Genomic DNA, 18,198 nt, shown 5'->3' with positions numbered 1-18,198 from the left:
GAACAACCTGACGTTCGATTTTTAGAAAATGAGTGATGTGTCAATGATGAACGAGAAGGTTAGTGTTTCTACTCATTCATAGATGTCACATGCTACGATATCACTAACGATGCCGGATGTGCGTCACTTACGACGTGACCCCGCCGACATCTCGTTAGATATATCGTAGCGTGTAAAGCCCGCTTAAGTCAATGACATCCATAGTGTCATGATGATCTAACCAAAACGGTGAATTTCGGAGTTCGCACCGAACATGGACTTTTTAAAATAATGACTGTTCGAGTTCGGATTTTGGAAGCTTTACTTATGCTAACTACTCATTCGAGCATCAAGTACAACACCCTGGTCTGACATCTGTTTCAATTTTCCTTGGCAGTCATTGAAGTGAGAAATTTGTTGACTGGCACTCTCATGTCAGGTTCCTGGGAATGTACACAAATAATAATGGAGGTGGACACATGACAGTATAGTGGTTGGTACCCAATCGTGGTAAACTAATCACAATTAAAAGAGAAACCATGGCACCTCAATAAAGTTGAACGTAATTTATTTAAACATCTGAAAGTATCTGTGCAACATCAACGTTTTGACCTGACCTTGATCATGAGTGGCAGACCAGAGCATGTCGATAATGTTTATGTGATTTTTAATTCCCACATGATGTCACTATATGCAAGAAACCATAATGTCATGATTTTGCAAGTTGGTGCCCGGGAGAAGGAGATTGCACTACACTTGTCTAATTGCCACTGAGTATTGATCTAGATTCTGAACAGGGTCCTGCAAATTCTTTGCTGAACTCCGCTATGGTCTCATAAATGAGGGAATCTCATGAATTGCAGTTTGGCCTCATAACCCTATCCTTTAGGCATGCCAAACAGCACTGGTTTCTTTTGCTTCAACAGAATTGTAAAAAGGGTGATAAAAGTCAAAATAAATCAGAAATAAGAAACAATGAGCTCTATGTTTGTGATGCTCTAACACTAGGTGTCACTAGATACACTAGTGGAGGAGAAATCAAACAATCCAAAGGTCAGGAGATGGGAATTTGCATCAGTTACTAAGGGAGAGAGCGGAGCCAAGGTCAGGATACAAGCCGGGGGTCTGGAAGTCAGGAATGGACATCAGGTACAAACGGAGAGATCAGAGCCGAGGTCAGGATACAAGCCAGGGGTGTGGAAGCCAGGAAGACAAATCAGGTACAAAGGGAGAGAGCAAAGATAAGGTCAGAATACAAGCCGGGGATCGGATCCGCCGATCATGTCAGGGTCTGGAAAACAGACAGAGAAGGGTACTAGGAACGCGGTAGGGGGACAAGATCAAGACTGTCACGGGAGTCAATAACATCTACTGCAACACAGGAGCTATCATTGGTGGTGTTCCGGGTGTAGTAGCTCCAAAATTAAAGCAGAGCAATCACCCAGAATGCAGCTCCAACAAAAAGGCCCTTCTCATGGGGCCCGAGACCGGGAACAACAACTGGAGAATAATAGAAAACCAAGCATCAACTCTGCAGAAAGAAGAGCACCACCAATCAGAATCATGACAATGGCTTTATTTTATTTGATGGTGGCATATAGTGCAGTTTAGCCTCAGCTCTTGTCTTGATATATCTCTCTAGCTCCTCCATATATACCCTTATATATTCAAAAGACTGTACATTCTTCATGGTCCTAACTTTCAATGTATCATGTTTTTTTCAGATTATCATACAAATACGAGACAAGAAACACAACTATTTCTCATGATTATGTGGATATTATACAGAAGGTATCAATTACTTTATACAGCATCATATTTCTTTTGGGGACTACCGGTAATGGATTAGTCATCTGGATTGCCGGATTCAGGATGAAGAAGACAATCAGTGCCATGTGGTTTCTCAACCTGGCCATCGCGGACTTCCTGTGCTGCACATCTATTCCTCTGCGAATTGCAGAATGGGTTTTCCCTTTCTTAGACTCAATAGTCATTTGTTGCATATTGACAATTAGTCTGTTCAATCTAAACATGAGCGCCAGTGTTTTTTTCTTGACAGCCATGAGTATTGACCGTTGGGTGTCCGTCATGTGGCCATTTTGGGCCAAAGTTCATAGAACTCGCAAACTCGTAATAATCACTGCAGTGATCATTTGGGGGCTGAGTTTAATTGTGATTGGTTTAGTGGGAGTCTCATTTAGTTTGTATTCAAGCGACTTAAATGAGTGGTGTCTATATTTTAGCAATACAAATGTCGATCGTCGTGAGGTAAGACAGACAGTTCGACTGAACAGGTTACTTACAATGTTTGTGATCCCATTTTTCATCATCGTCACCTCTTATGTCACTATTTTCTTTAAACTCAGAAAACGTAAGAGATCCCAGAGATCTTATGGAATCATCAGCGCTGTTATTTTATGTTTCTTCATCTGCTGTTTTCCATTTTACATCTGGCCACTGACACCAATGTATAATGGAGATTTCATTCATTTCCATATAGTAAACACTATTGTTGCTAACTTGGTGTATCTTAATAGTTGTATTAATCCAATCATTTATGTTTTTATGAGTCACGATTTTCAACATGGTTTCTTGAAATCAATCCCCGCAAGGCTCGAAAGAACTTTAGGTGAATAGACTAAAGAAATAATTTGGACCTCAAACTACATATACTTAAAGAGAACCTTTCAAGTCCCCTGTGCACCCAGAACCACGAGCAGTTCTGAGTACATATCTAGAATCCCTGCCTAACCATCCCAGCCTTTTGTAGCTTACATAAACAGAACTTCAGAAAAAGTATTTCTAAAGATCGTTTATGAACGCTAATGAGGGCTGCAACTGTTCTCTGGCTAGTCGGCCATTTAGCTTATCATGCCTCTGTGGGCGTGCTAAGATGCTTTACAATGCCCAGTATCATGGCAATGTGATACATAGCCGCACATTCTACACATTAGAATTAAGTTCTTTTGATTCTAGGTGTATGCACCCTGGCTTCAAAGATGCTCTCTGCCCATGATTGGAAATGATCTGCACTTCCAGTCATACGCACTACTCAGAAGCTGGGTGTGTGTCCTGGCTTCAGAGTGGAGTAGGGCAGATGACCGGAAGTGCAGATGACTTCCGATCATTGGCAGTGAGCATCTTTCAAGCCAAGGTGCATACACCCAACGTCAAAGAAGCTCAATGCTAATGGGTGCAAAGCCGCACTCATTTGCGACTTTGTATCATGTTGCCATGATGCCGGGCATTGTAAAGCATGTTAGCACTCCCACAGGGGCGTGAGAGCAAGCAAAGTGGGCTGACTAACCACTAGAGGGCGATAGAGCAGTCAGCAAGCCGGGTCTGCAACAGAAGGTCTCTTTAAAAGTACAGGAGAAAGCAGGACATGGATATGAGATAGCCAGGGATCAGAAGCTGGGAGGTCATGTAAACAGCAGCAGGGAAAGAAAGAGCCGAGGTAAAAAACGAAGATACAGGTGGGAGACCGGAAAGTCAAAGTAACGTATGAGGGTGAGGAGTCACCGGTCGGGACCGGGGTAAGACAGACAGGACTAGGATAAACAACAGGAAGGACCAGGGAGTCAGGGAACAGGACAGATGAACAGAAAGGATGACATGGGTCAGAAGAAGATAGCAGGGAGACAGGACATATGAAGGTTAACTCATGGGAGCTAGTCACGCACGCTGCAAAGCAGGAACTATTACTGGTGATGTTTTGGAGGAGCAGCGCCAGGATATAGCGGCCTGTCTTCTGAATGAGGCAGAATGGAATTAACCACTCCCATGACCTGTAACCCTAGGATACGAGCAAAGGCTCAGCAGGAACTGAGCAAGGCATGAATGATGACAGCAACTAGTCACAGCCATCATTAGCATCTCATACACGGTCTTTAGAAAATACTTTTTCTAAAGATTTGTTTATGTAAGCTAATAAATGCTGGGACAGTTAGGCAGGGATGTACCCAGAACTGCTTGTGTCTCTGGGTACACAGGGGACCTGACAGGTTCCTTTTAAAATTAATTGTCCAGAACATAATGGGATATATTATGATGTGACAATTTATATTAATCCAGTTTGCATTATTTATTACAAAATTTGTTTGTTTTTTCAAAAGTTTATATCTAAAATATTCCTTCAAAGCACACATAGTAGGCATATATTTACCTTATTGTTATTACTACCTCTTTAATGCTTGAAAAACCACATATATTTAGGAAAAGAGAGAGATCCACCATTAAAGGATAAAAATAACAACAACTAAAAAAACAAAAAAGCAAAAAAAAATCTAAGTTTTTTTTAGTTGTTTTGCATATCAGAATGGCCATTTTCATATTTGCCCAGTAGCCACGTCACGGCAACTTTATTGTACTGAGTCCTACTCTACATTACTACCTCTTTAATGGTTTAAAAATCTGATATAATTGGGAAAAGAGAGACCCATCATTACAGGATAAAAACAACTGTGGCTAATGGGGGAGGAGGGCCTGGAAGCACTTTCAGTCAAATGGACATAATCCACACACATTATGTACAGACAAAAAAATAAAGACTTTATCATGCCAAAGATTGAACTAAACAAAAACCCAAAAAAGCAAAAAGAAACAAATTCTAAACAATTTTTAAGGTGTTTTGCATATCAGAATGGCCATCCTCATATCTGCCCAGTAGCCACGTCACGACAACCTTATTTGTTATTACTACCTCTTTAATGGTTTAAAAACCAAATATATTTGGGAAAAGAGAGACCCAACATTAAAGGATAAAAACAACTGTGGATAATGGGGGAGGAGGGCCTGGAATCACTTTCAGTCAAATAGACATAATCCACACACATTATATACAGACAAAAAGGAAAGATTTACATGCCAAAGCTTGAACTAAAAAAAACAAAACAGGAAATAATTCTAAATATTTTTTTGAGCTATTTTGCATATCAGAATGGCCATTTTCATACCTACCCAGTAGCCACATCACGGCAACCTCATTGTACTTGGTCCTACTCAATATTACTACCTCTTTCATGGTTTAAAAGCCACATACATTTGGGAAAAGAGAGACCCACATAATCCTTGTCATGTTTGGGGTTACGGAGATATCTCTGCTTGTTTTGATTTTGTTCAGATAACCTGTTGGAATCTTTCTTTAGATATGTATGTAATCATTTTTTTAAAACTATCTTTAACAGCAGATTAACTTCTGAATAAATGTTCTTACTGCTATCACCATAAGACTAAGGCGGGCTTTGCACGTTGCGACATCGCAAGCCGATGCTGCGATGTCGCACGCGATAGTCCCCGCCCCCGTCGCAGGTACGATATCCTGTGATAGCTGGCGTAGCGAAAATTATCGCTACGCCAGCTTCACATGCACTCACCTGCCCTGCGACCGTCGCTCTGGCCGGCGACCCGCCTCCTTCCTAAGGGGGCGGGTCATGCGGCGTCATAGCGACGTCACACGGCAGGCGGCCAATAGCGGCGGTGGGGCGGAGATGAGCAGGATGTAAACATCCCGCCCCCCTCCTTCCTTCTCATAGCCTCTGGCGGCAGGTAAGGAGATGTTCCTCAACTACATCGAACCTGTCGCTGCAGCATAATTATCAAAAAGCCTGCAACGATGATACGATAACGACGCTTTTGCGCTCGTTAATCGTATCATCTAGCATTTACACACTACGATCTCGAAAGAGACGCCGGAAGTGCGTCACTTTCGATTTGACCCCACCAACATCGCATGTGCGATGTTGCAACGTGCCAAGCCGCCCTAAGAGTTTTTTTCAAGGCTTCCTTATTAGATTAATTCTCACACTACATGAGGTTGACATGAGAATTCATGGGAGATCAATACTCTTTAAGTTAGTGACAAATTTGCTGTAGTGTTGATTGAGGGCACATTGGAGGTAAAGGAGAATATTTTTGTGACACACACATAATTAATTACAATGGTCCAGGAACCCAGTGATTGGTGTTATCTAATGTATTGAATAAACCTTGGTACTCAATTTTGCATTGAATGAACAGAACATTTCTAATGGCAATACATAAATAATTTTAACATTGCAGTCTCACTTTCACACCATGGGCATTCACAACATGGTAATATCAGACCGCAGCTTTCTGCTTTACCTTTGATTGTTTAGAAAAAAATGGGGATGATCCCACTGTCATGATCCAGGCCTGCATTGGCTGTGGTGGTTTATTGTTCCACTCAGATCAGCCTGGTCACGTCAGGGGTTAGCTCCTTCCTGCCTCGCTCCGCTTTCCAGGATGCTATATCCTGGCGCTGCACCTCTGGTTCAGCGCCAGTAATAGTTTATGCTCTGCTGCATATATATATCTGGCTCTGGTGAGTTCCCCAATGTTTCCTGCCCCCCCCTCTATCTTGTTCTGACTCATATCACCCCCGTTCGTCTGTCTGCTCCGGTCCCTGAATATCTGCTTCTGTCTTCTATGTACTTGTCCCTGCCTATCTTCTCCTGGTCCCGACCTGTTTGTCTTCCTCCCTTGTTTGTACTTGGACTTCACGGCATCTGACCTGTATCTGTGTTCCTCACTCCAGCCTCCGTCTCTCCGTTCTGCTATATTTGTGACTTCTCGGCTTCTGATCCTCGGCTATCACCTGACCATGATTTAACTATCCCTGTATTATTGTCTAGACCTCCTGCTGCAGACCCAGATCTCTGACTACTCTACTCCCCTCTGGTGGTTTGCCTGCCAACTGCATTTTGAAGCTACACTGCTTGTAACTTCAGCATCTTTCTTTAGTACAGTATTACACCCACACTGATTTTTAAAATAATTTATTTATAAATAAATAATTTAAAAAAATGCATGGGTTCCCCTCTTTGGGGTCCATGCCATTTTTTAAACATGTATTTATTTTTACATTAAACCAGGCAAACAATACCTTTTAGTGCCACATGAAAGGCACAAAAGGGTACAAGTGTACAACCCTGCCTATATGCCTGATCTCTAAGCTCTCCCTCCTACATCAACTCTCCATGAACTGCTTTCTGACATGAGTGTGTCGAGAATCGCACTCTCAGGTTTCATATAAGACCTGATGATGAGATGCTGCCAGCCAATCACAGTAATTCTAGTAGAGACCATGGCTACATCATTACTGTGATTGTCACGCAGTCAGCTGCAAAATATGCGTTGGAGTGACTTGAACTTTTGTTGAAGCTTCCATGATATTCAAGCTCATAAGGAGTGTGCCCAAGCACACCAATGCTTGATTAAGTATCGAGTAGTGGCGAGCATGCTCGCTCATCCTCATTATAGATATGACCTCCTGAACCCCTCCAATCTCAAGGATAAACCTCTCCAATTCCATGATAAAACTACTTAACAAACAAAAAAGTGATGAGTGTATAACTCCAAAATTATACAGATTCCAATTTTTAGTAGGCACTAGTGTTGAGTGAGTAGTTAACTATTCATACTCACTATGCTGTTAGCGAGTACTGTCCGCTACTCGTATATTCGTTACGAGTAGCGGGCACAGTGTAAGTCAATGGGACATACTAAACCTGAAAGCCGTACTTTTCGTGCGAGTAGCGAATAGTACGACTTTTGGGTTACTCGTTACTTAGCGAGTATTTCCCATGGACTCACAGTACATTGCGCCAGCTACTCGTAACGAATATGTGAGTAGCGGACAGTACTTGCTAACAGCATAACAAGTCCGAATAGTTACACTGTATAGAGAAAAAGACATGGATCGCACATACCAAAAATACAATGATCTAAAGCTGTTGGGCAAAAAATTAAATAATTGTAACGCCTGCCTGGATCAACAGACTCAGGGGGGATGTTATGGACAGACTAGAGGGAAGCCACTTACCAAGCAAGACCCCCAGAACCCTGAAACCCTTTAACCCCTATACAGGGATTTGGATTTACACAGGGCCCTGAAGATCACTACCTGTGGAAGGCTGCAGTCCAATAAGAGTAGTCGTCAGGCAGGGTCAAACCAGGAATAGCAGAACAGGGACAGAATCGGCAGACAAGGACGTAATCAGAAAACGTAGCAGAGGTCAAATCCGGATCGGGCAGCGAGGTACAAAAACAGCAGGCAGGAGGCTAGTCAGAAAACACGCAGAACTCAGTACACAGAAATCACAAAACAGAATAGGGCGGACCAGGAGCCAGGAAATCAGAACTATCTCTGGCAGTGGTCATGTGACAGGAGGGGGAATAAAAAGGGTGTGGTGTCTTCCCATTGGCTGTAGCTAAACGCATGCAACTTCAGCTGGAAGACACATGCCACCCACAGTCAGCCAGCGGTACTGCAGATCCCAAGATAACCCAGCCCAGTGGATGATCGGAGCCTACGCCCACCGGTGCCGCTGGAATCGACTCCTATCCCTTCACCAGCACCATCCATGGCAGGAACACGGCGTCGCCTGGTGATCGGAGCAGAAGTCGCAGGAGCGGACTCCGGTGGTGACGTAACAATAATAGAACATTAGGTTCTTTGTTACCATTCTGATCAGATTGTATTAAGCCCACTGGCACGTCACGGCGAACCTCTGAGTGGGTCCCTATTCTAAACCTTATGCTGTGGCACTGTGCACTAACCACTGCTGCAGTGACAAAGCACCAGCAGGGCAGGTGACCTGGTGCCTCACAGCGCCCATGCTGCAAGGCGAAGCCCCCATGGTTCCAGGCCAAACCGCGCCACTTACACGAAACCACCACAACAGCGGCCATCACACAGTACCAGCACACAGTGAGAGGAGCTGTGCACACACCTCCCACTGGCTCCCATATGTGAACTTGGAGCAAAAAAGGCTGACCCCTCTTGCAGTCTCCTGCTGATTAAAATCACCTGTGCCAAATGGGGGGAGTGCAGATCCAAGCAACCTGCCCTGCTGGTGCTTTGTCGCTGCAGCGGTGATTAGCGCACAGTGCCGCACTACAAGGTTTAGAATAGAGACCCACTCAAGAGGTTTGCCATGACGTGGCAGTGGGCTTAATACAATCTGATCAGAATGGTAACAAAGAACCTCATTTTTTATTTAATTTTTTGCCTAGTGGCTTTAGATCATTGTATTTTTGGGATGTGCAATCCATGTCTTTTTCTTTATAGTGTGGAGTCTGAATAGTTACCTACTCGCTCAACACTAGTAGGCACCTAATCACTGGGGAAAGAAAGTGCAAATGTCATCACCTAAGATAGAGAACGTTAACAAGAAGGAGAGTTAAAACTGGGGTCACACATAACGACAACGACGTCGCTGCAACGTCACCATATTCTGTGACATAGCAGCGACCATAGATGATCGTTAGTAAGCTGTCAAACATGTTATAAAAAGCAGCGACGGAGCAGCGATCATAGCGACGTCGACGGTTGTTGTGTGGTTTCAGACGTAGCGTAGCGTCGCTGCTGCGGTGTTAAACACAAGGATTATCAGCTTATCAGCATGGCGCAGCGGGATAGCAGTGATCAAAAAATGACCTGGAGCATTCAGGAGCCAGCAACGATTTCGCAGCAGGGGTCTGATCGTTGTTATGTGTCACACACAGCGACGTCGCTGTTGAGGTCGCTGCAACATCACAGAATATGGTGACGTTGCAGTGACGTCGTTGTCGTTGTCGTTATGTGTGACACCAGCTTAAGTGTACTGGAGTTCAATTAGTCAATATGGAAAGCTGAAGAATGAATAGGTGGTGCTGCATTAGTAGCACATCCCCTTCATTTGAGAGGTTGGTGGAAATGTACGATTAATCCTAGAACGCGCAACCATAGAAATCTACCATAGAAAACAAGTAACCTAGCAGGCCTGCGAGGCCCCTGGAATACGTTCTAGTGTTCAAAAGGATACATAGGATATTGAAGGTGATGTTGGCTTGATTCATCAAGACTGGCTGAGTGCACAATGGAGCTACACCAGTCTTGTTGAATCAGAGGGTGCTCTGTTCATTAAGAGGATTGGCACGAGCCAAGTCAAACTGGTGAAAAACTACCAAAACTCACAAAAGTTTTGTGAACTTTCCAGTTAAATGAACATATTGTCACTTTCAAAGCATTTATACCAGTTTTCCGTTCAAAACGTACAATTCCTCCTGCTTTGGAGGTGGAAGATAACCCCCTTATCTCACACCTACTACTAATGTTGAAAATCGCCAAAAGGTACAAAAAGCCAGACTTGTATTGGAAACAATTATGAACATTAATATTTTATAATTGGTTGAAAAGCATGAGTGTTCATTTCTCTGATTAGTTGAACCTAATGTTAGTAATGATTGAAATTGTCCATTCCATATCAGTTTGATGTAATGTGGATCTTAGATCTTTCTGTATTAGCCAGATTATGATTAAAATGTGAATGATAACTATGATTTTTAGCCATGTTATGTAGCGACAAACATAGAGTAAAGGCCGCTTTACATGCTGCGACATCGCTCAAGCGATCTCATTGGGGTCACGGAATTTGTGACACACATCCGGTTGCTTTAGCGATCCCGTTGTGTGTGACACCTTTGAGCGATTTTGCATCGTTGCAAAAACATGCAAAATCGCTCATCGGTGACATGGGGGTCCATTCTCGAATATCGTTGCTGATGCAGTAATGAAGTTGTTCCTCGTTCCTGCGGCAGCACACATCAGTACGTGTGACACAGCAGGAACGAGGAACATCACCGTACCTGCGGCCGCCCACAATGCGGAAGGAAGGAGGTGGGCGGGATGTTTGTCCCGCTCATCTCCGCCCCTCCGCTTCTATTGGGCGGCGGTTCAGTGACGCAGCTGTGACATCGCTGTGACGCTGAATGAACCGCTCCCTTAGAAAGGAGGCAATTCGATGGTCACAGCGACGTCGCAGGGCAGATAAGTAGTGTGACGGGTCTGGGCGATGTTTTGCGCCACGGGCAGTGATTTGCCCATGTCGCACAACCGATGAGGGCGGGTACCCACGCTAGTGATATCGGTCACAATATCGCAGCGTGTAAAGCGGCCTTAAGTTAAATGATTTGCTAACAAATCAATACAGCATCTGATTACACTAATTTTGATATTAGCCCTGTTTATGTAATGTCTACAAATGACCGAATCTTTTAAAATTTAATTTGACACTTTTGACAATTTTTTCCCAAAAATTGATTTACACTGAAATGATACACAGCAAATTGCAATACTGCAAAGTCTCCAATTGCTCTGAAAAGGTGCATGTAATTTGATCAGTTCTCTTAGGACTGTATTTCTTTTTTTAATCTGTTTTAAACAAACCCAGTGTTTGTAATATCAATGTGACTTCATCATAAAAACAGATGGTAATTGATAGAAACCAAAAGCACATTTATTTATACAGTGTTTTTAAAATAAAAAAATATAAAATATATTGTGCTGTTTTGCTTCTGCTTTATAGTGCTTTAAGAATGAAAAATTGCATATTTGTAATACAAATTTAGCGCCATAGATGTTAAATGGGAAATGCCAGATCACAAAGTTATTTTTTCCCAACACTAATGAGATCTCCAAGTTATTTAAAAAAAAACATAAGCCCTCATACAGCTATGACTCTCAAAATTTAACAAAGTATTAATTTAAAAAAAAATATTTTTACTTTGTAGAAGCTTTAAAAAACAAAAAAGTCAATGATATTGTTGTAATTTTAGTGACCCTCCAATTGATCTGAAAAACATGTGACACTTATAAATAAATATATATATACAGTCATATGAAAAAGTTTGGACACCCCTATTAATGTTAACCTTTTTTCTTTATAACAATTTGGGTTTTTGCTATTTCAGTTTCATATATCTAATAACTGATGGACTGAGTAATATTTCTGGATTGAAATGAGGTTTATTGTACTAACCGAAAATGTGCAATCTGCATTTAAACAAAATTTGACCAGTGCAAAAGTATGGGCACCTCAACATAAAAGTGACATTAATATTTTGTAGATCCTCCTTTTGCAAAAAATAACAGCCTCTAGTCGCTTCCTATAGCTTTTAATGAGTTCCTGGATCCTGGATGAAGGTATATTTGACCATTCCTGTTTACAAAACAATTCCAGTTCAGTTAAGTTTGGTGGTCGCCGAGCATGGACAGCCGCTTCAGATCATCCCACAGATTTTCAATGATATTCAGGTCTGGGGACTGGGATGACCATTCCAGAACATTGTAATTGTTCCTCTGCATGAATGCCTGAGTAGATTTGGAGCGGTGTTTTGGATCATTGTCTTGCTGAAATATCCATCCCCTGCGTAACTTCACCTTCGTCACTGATTCTTGCACATTATTGTCAAGAATCTGCTGATACTGAGTTGAATCCATGCGACCCTCAACTTTCACAAGATTCCCAGTGCCGGCATTGGCCACACAGCCCCAAAGCATGATGGAACCTCCACCAAATTTTACTGTGGGTAGCAAGTGCTTTTCTTGGAATGCCGTGTTTTTTTGCCTCCATGCATAACGCCTTTTTGTATGACCAAACAACTCAATCTTTGTTTCATCAGTCCACAGGACCTTCTTCCAAAATGTAACTGGCTTGTCCAAATGTGCTTTTGCATACCTCAGGCAACTCTGTTTGTGGCGTGCTTGCAGAAACGGCATATTTTGCATCACTCTCCCATACAGCTTTTCCTTGTGCAACATGTGCTGTATTGTTGACCGATGCACATTGACACCATCTGCAGCAAGATGATGCTGCAGGTCTTTGGAGGTGGTCTGTGGATTGTCCTTGACTGTTCTCACCATTCTTCTTCTCTGCCTTTCTGATATTTTTCTTGGCCTGCCACTTCTGGGCTTAACAAGAACTGTACCTGTGTTCTTCCATTTCCTTACTATGTTCCTCACAGTGGAAACTGACAGTTTAAATCTCTGAGACAACTTTTTGTATCCTTCCCCTGACCAACTATGTTGATTAATCTTTGTTTTCAGATCATTTGAGAGTTGTTTTGAGGAGCCCATGATGCCCCTCTTCATAGGAGATTGAAATAGGAGAACAACTTGCAAGTGGCCACCTTAAATACCTTTTCTCATGATTGGATACACCTGCCTATGAAGTTCAAAGCTCAATGAGGTTACAAAACCAATTTTGTGCTTTAGTAAGTCAGTAAAAAGTAGTTAGGAGTGTTCAAATCAAGAAATTGATAAGGGTGCCCATACTTTTGCACCGGTCAAATTTTGTTTAAATGCGGATTGCACATTTTCTGTTAGTACAATAAACCTCATTTCAATCCAGAAATATTACTCAGTCCATCAGTTATTAGATATATGAAACTGAAATAGCAAAAACCCAAATTGTTATAAAGAAAAAAGGTTAACATTAATAGGGGTGCCCAAACTTTTTCATATGACTGTATATATATATATATATATATATATATATATATATATAAAAAAATATATATATATATATATACATTATTTTTCAAATTATAAAGCACACTTTACCTCTCAATAATTTGGGAGGAAAGGGAGGGGTGCGTCTTATAATCTGAATTTAACTTACTGGGGGTGGAGGAGAGATGTTGCAGGTGGCTGGGGGAATACTGTGGCAGCTATGCAGGTGCTATGGTGACTGGGCTAGTGCTGCAGCAGCTGTGCAAGTGCTGCGGTGGCTGGGCTGGTGCAGCAGTGGGAGTGCAGGGTCTGTTGCGGCTGTGTGGGGTCTGCGGCAGCTGTGCGGGGCCTGTGGCAGCTGTGTGACTATAATACAAATAATCTGCATACTAACCACTCTAAAAATATAAACATGAAAAATAGCAAAGCATTATTGCTATAGGAATACTATGACCAATGAAAAATATATTTAGCTATCTGGAAAAAATGAATATATGAAAATGGTATTGCAAAACTGCTATGCATATTTGAAATTAGTAGAGATATTTAGCAAATGTATTGATCAATGCAAATGAGCTCGAAACCAACTACAAGGTAATCTCTAATTTTTCGGGAACCTAACCTTAATGCCTCTATGTGCTACTAAAAATCTGCAAGTATTGGCAAAGGCCCCTGGCTATATAGCATCATGAATAGAGTCTGGTAATAGGGCATAGTTGGTCGTCAGTTTTCGGGCTCATTTGCATTGATTAATACATTTGCTAAACATCTCTACTAATTTCAAATATTCATAGCAATTTTGCAATACAATTTTCATGTATTCATTTTTTCCCAATAGCCAAATGTATTTTTCATTGTTCATAGTATCCCTATAGCAGTAATGCTTTGCCATTTTTCATGTTTATATTTTTATAGTGGTTAGTGTGCAGCTTATTATTTGTATTATAGTCATGTATATTTAGGCTAGCACCTAATTCACACACATAGGTGTTCCAGTCAGTCTTTTCTCTGAGTAGCATGCAGCAGCTGTGTGAGGTATGAGGCAGCTGGTGCTGGGGCTACAGTGGCTGGGCTGGTGCTGCGGGGTGGGCGATGAGGACTTTAAATAATGGTGCCCGGAGTCGGCGCCTGTGCAAATGGAGCTCTCGGCTCAAGATCTCAATAGTGCACACACCGCCTCCGGCCTCTTGATCTCCCAGCAGCAACCTTAATGAAAATGGCATCCAGAAGTGGTGCTTGCACAGATGAGATTTCGGCTTGCCATTAAGCCGAGAGCTCAATCTGCACACGTGCTGACTCCAGGTGCCATGTCTTTGAAACCCTCACCACCCACAGCAACCACTGATGCAGCCTCAGCACCAGAACAGCTGCCCCAGCACCAGCACAGCCGAAAGTTGCACAATCACATTATGGGTGTCAGGTCCGAGAACTCTTACATGAACAGTGTCCTGGAAAGTGGAATGGTCATTGTGGGAGAGTTGAATGGCCACCAAGGTCTCCCCATTCTAACCCCCTTAGACTTTTATATTTGGGGTCATCTGAAGGCAATTGTCTATGCTGTGAAGATACAAGATGTGCAGCATCTGAAACAACGGACACTAGAAGCCTGTGCTGACATTTCTTCTGAGGTGTTCCTATCAGTGTGTCAAGAGTGGGAGAAGAGGGTTGCATCCACAATCCAACACAATGGACAGCACTTTGAACACATTTTATAAGTGGCCATAAAATTGTAAATAACAAATAAAGTTACGTTAAAACCAAGCACACCATTGTTTTTATTGTGAAATTCTCAATAGGTTTGATGTGTTACATAACCCTTTTCCCATTGAAAAAAATAAAGTTGGATCCAAAATGTCCAACTTCAAAATGACCACCATGATCACCACCCATCTTGAAATGTTTTTTCCCTCCCATATACTAATGAGCCACAAACATGAAGTTGATATCGCCAACCATTCACATTTTATTTAGGTGCATCCATCAGTATCAAGTATGCACGCTATACACAGAAATCTCCCCACATCCTCGGCTCCTATCAAGTCTGCCTGAGAAAAGTTCTGCTGAATGTACTTAGGCACATAAATCATTACAAATCACCCCTTTGCAGTTGATAACCAATGACGTTTCAGATGTGCTTGATGGAAGAAGCTGCAGGTCATGGTAGCGCCTTTAGTCCACACAGACTTCGTACTGCCTGGGTTTCTATGTTCAAGCAGCGGCATGCAAGCCTTAAATTGCCAAGTACATGGCAATGCATCTAATTGAGTGGCATAAAACTACCCCCACTGGACTCTCGAGCAGTGGAAACGTGTTCTCTGAAGCGCAGATAACACTTCTCTACTTGGCATCTGATGGATGAGTTTGTTTTTCGCGAATACCTTGAGACGTTACCCACCCGACTACATTCTGCCACCTGTTCAGTTTGGTGGAGGAGGGATAGCGCTATGGCTTGTTATCAGAGGTCAGCCTATGCTTCTTAGTTCCAGTTGAGGGAAATCTTAAATATGTCAGATACCATGAACAATAGTAGCCTCCAGTTTTGTAGGAACAGTTTGGGGAAGGCTATTTTCAGTTACCTATGTCTGTGCTCGATGCACAAGGTTCATAAACACATGGTTGAGTGACTTTAGTTTAGAAGAACATGACTAGTCAAACAGAGCCTGGATCTCAACCCCATCCAAGTACCATTGAGACTAATTAAAATTGAGATTGAAAGCCTGACCTTCTTCTTACTTTTTTTTCCAACATGTTTATATGTGTGCCGCACCCGTGGAAGCAGCCGTGATGTTCAGATCCGGATCCGCGGTGGCTCGAGGGGTCTCCGGACCCGGGGGTCGTGCAGCCACTTGAATGAAGGGGGGTATTTACAGGGGATTGTTATAGTTTGTAACGCCACCTGTGGTCTGTGGTAATTTGGGAGTACCACCGCTGCCACTGGGAGTACCCGGGGGTGATGGAAACGGGCAGTCAGGTGTTAGGACCCTCCACGGTTAGGGTGGGATGCCCCGGGACTTGGTGATGGTGTTTGGGGAGTGCCGTGGGGAGTGATGGGGGTCCCTTGTGTACTCACTCAGTCCATTAAGTTGACTCCGAAAACTGGATAAACCAAAGTTATGTACACCAGTGCTGCCGTGGGGAGCTAGTTTGGGTCCCGTCCCCAGTGGTGTTGTCTGATGATCTGTAGCCTTCCTCCTGGCACTTACTTCACTTTTCTGTTGGCTCCAGTAGTATGGAACTAGTCTGGTCCCGCTCCCCAGTATGGCTAACTGAGGGAGCTTGGTCTCAGGGTTCACGCTTGGGATTTCCTGGACCGTTTTTGTGGAAATTCCTATCCCCCTCGTTGCGCTAGTACTCCAATTCTGGAGCGGGTGGACAGCGGATCTTGAAGGCTTCGCTCTCGTCGGGTTAATTGTCAGGCTGCCCGAAGCTACTCCCTGACCTAGGGTCCACGTACCTCGTCATGCCCTGGGCCCGGCTCGGTAATGGTACAAGGCCGCCAGCTGTCCTCCTTGACAGATCCGTACCCCTTGTCACAATCCCCTGCAACCCGGGGTCCAGCTCCTACTAGGCTCAGACTACCATCTGCCACCTAGATAGCCTCCTAGGAGCCCTGCTTCTGACCTCCTCTCTCACCGAGAGCTACCACTATACTGCTGTTTCTGACACTCCTGACCTCCCCTTAACCAACCCCCCCAAGTGGGCGACCCGATTCCACTCAGGCTGTCCACTGGTGTGTCAGGTGGGTGTAGTGCAGAATGTTCCTAGGATGTTTTCTAGGTGTTGTAGACAACACCACATAGTTGGGGACCCATAACCGAGGAGGGGTGGTGTCACGTCCCCGCCAGATTCCGCTCCTGCGACTTCTGCTCCGATCGCCCGACGATGCCATGTTCCCACCATGGATAGTGCTGGTGATGGGAGAGGAGTCGGTGCCCGTGGCTCTGCGGAGCACAGGCTCCGCTCATCCACTTGGCTGGGTTTCCCTGGAACCTGTAGTACCACTGGCTGACTGTAGGTGGCGTGTGTCTTCCAGCTGAAGTTGCCAACATTCACCTGCAGCCAATGGGAAGACACCACACCCTTCTTATTCCCCCTCCTGTCACATGACCACTGCCAAAGATAGTTCTGTACTCCTGGTTCATGTGCTGTTTGTATTTTGATTCCTGTGCACTGACCTTTGCTTGTTGTTTGACTACCCTCCTGCCTGTCGTTTTTGTACCTTGTTGCCAGTTCCGGATTTGACCTTTGCTTTGTCTCCTCACTACGCCCTTGCCTGCCGATTCTGTTCCTGTTTAGCATCTCCTGGTTTTTGACCCTGCCTGACGACCACGGACTACAGCCTACCACAGGTAGTGATCTCTTGGGCTCTGACCTGATGCGTTCATTTATTGTAGAAGTCGATGCATCCAAAGTTGGAGTGGGGGCAGTGCTATCACAAGGTACTCCGTCTCTCACTCAACTTCATCCTTGTGCCTTCTTTTCCCGCAAATTTTCTCCCACCGAGAGAAACTATGATAATGATAATCGTGAGCTGTTGGCCATCAAATGGGCCTTCGAGGAATGGCACCACTTCCTCGAGGGTGCCAAACATAAGGTCAAAGTCATCACAGACCATAAGAACCTAACTTATCTGGAATCTGCTAAGAGATTCAATCCAAGGCAAGCTAGGTGGGCATTGTTCTTCTCCAGATTTCATTTCGTGGTAACGTTTCAGCCCGGTACCAAGAACACAAGAGCTGATGCACTTTCCCGTAGCTTCTGTCCTTCTCAGTCAGAAAACATCGAACCAGTCCCTATTTTAGCTAAACGCATTGTTGTATCATTGGTATCCATAGATTTGATAGAACAAATCCGTGATGCCCAAGACCAGGCCCCTGAAACCACTCCTGACCATAAACTGGTTGTCGCTCCCCCACTTCGTCTAT

General features: G+C 43.6%; 2 protein-coding genes across 2 annotated transcripts in view; both read left to right on the top strand.

Moving 5' to 3' along the window:
* Window positions 1-2,680, top strand: part of LOC142256290 (C3a anaphylatoxin chemotactic receptor-like) — a 33,472-nt gene extending 30,792 nt beyond the window's left edge. The window contains exon 4 of the mRNA XM_075327906.1: window positions 1,704-2,680. Coding sequence (XP_075184021.1) covers window positions 1,704-2,616 — 913 coding nt within the window. The 3' untranslated portion in view covers window positions 2,617-2,680. The remainder of the gene's footprint in view (window positions 1-1,703) is intronic.
* LOC142256814 (C3a anaphylatoxin chemotactic receptor-like) overlaps window positions 1-18,198 on the top strand; it is a 450,349-nt gene that overhangs the window by 326,765 nt on the left and 105,386 nt on the right. The window lies entirely within an intron of this gene.

This window comes from Anomaloglossus baeobatrachus, chromosome 11 (assembly GCF_048569485.1).
Source record: "Anomaloglossus baeobatrachus isolate aAnoBae1 chromosome 11, aAnoBae1.hap1, whole genome shotgun sequence".
Lineage (NCBI taxonomy): Eukaryota > Metazoa > Chordata > Amphibia > Anura > Aromobatidae > Anomaloglossus > Anomaloglossus baeobatrachus.
The sequence above is the reverse complement of the archived record's forward strand: the minus strand, read 5'-3'. Positions and strand labels throughout refer to the sequence as shown.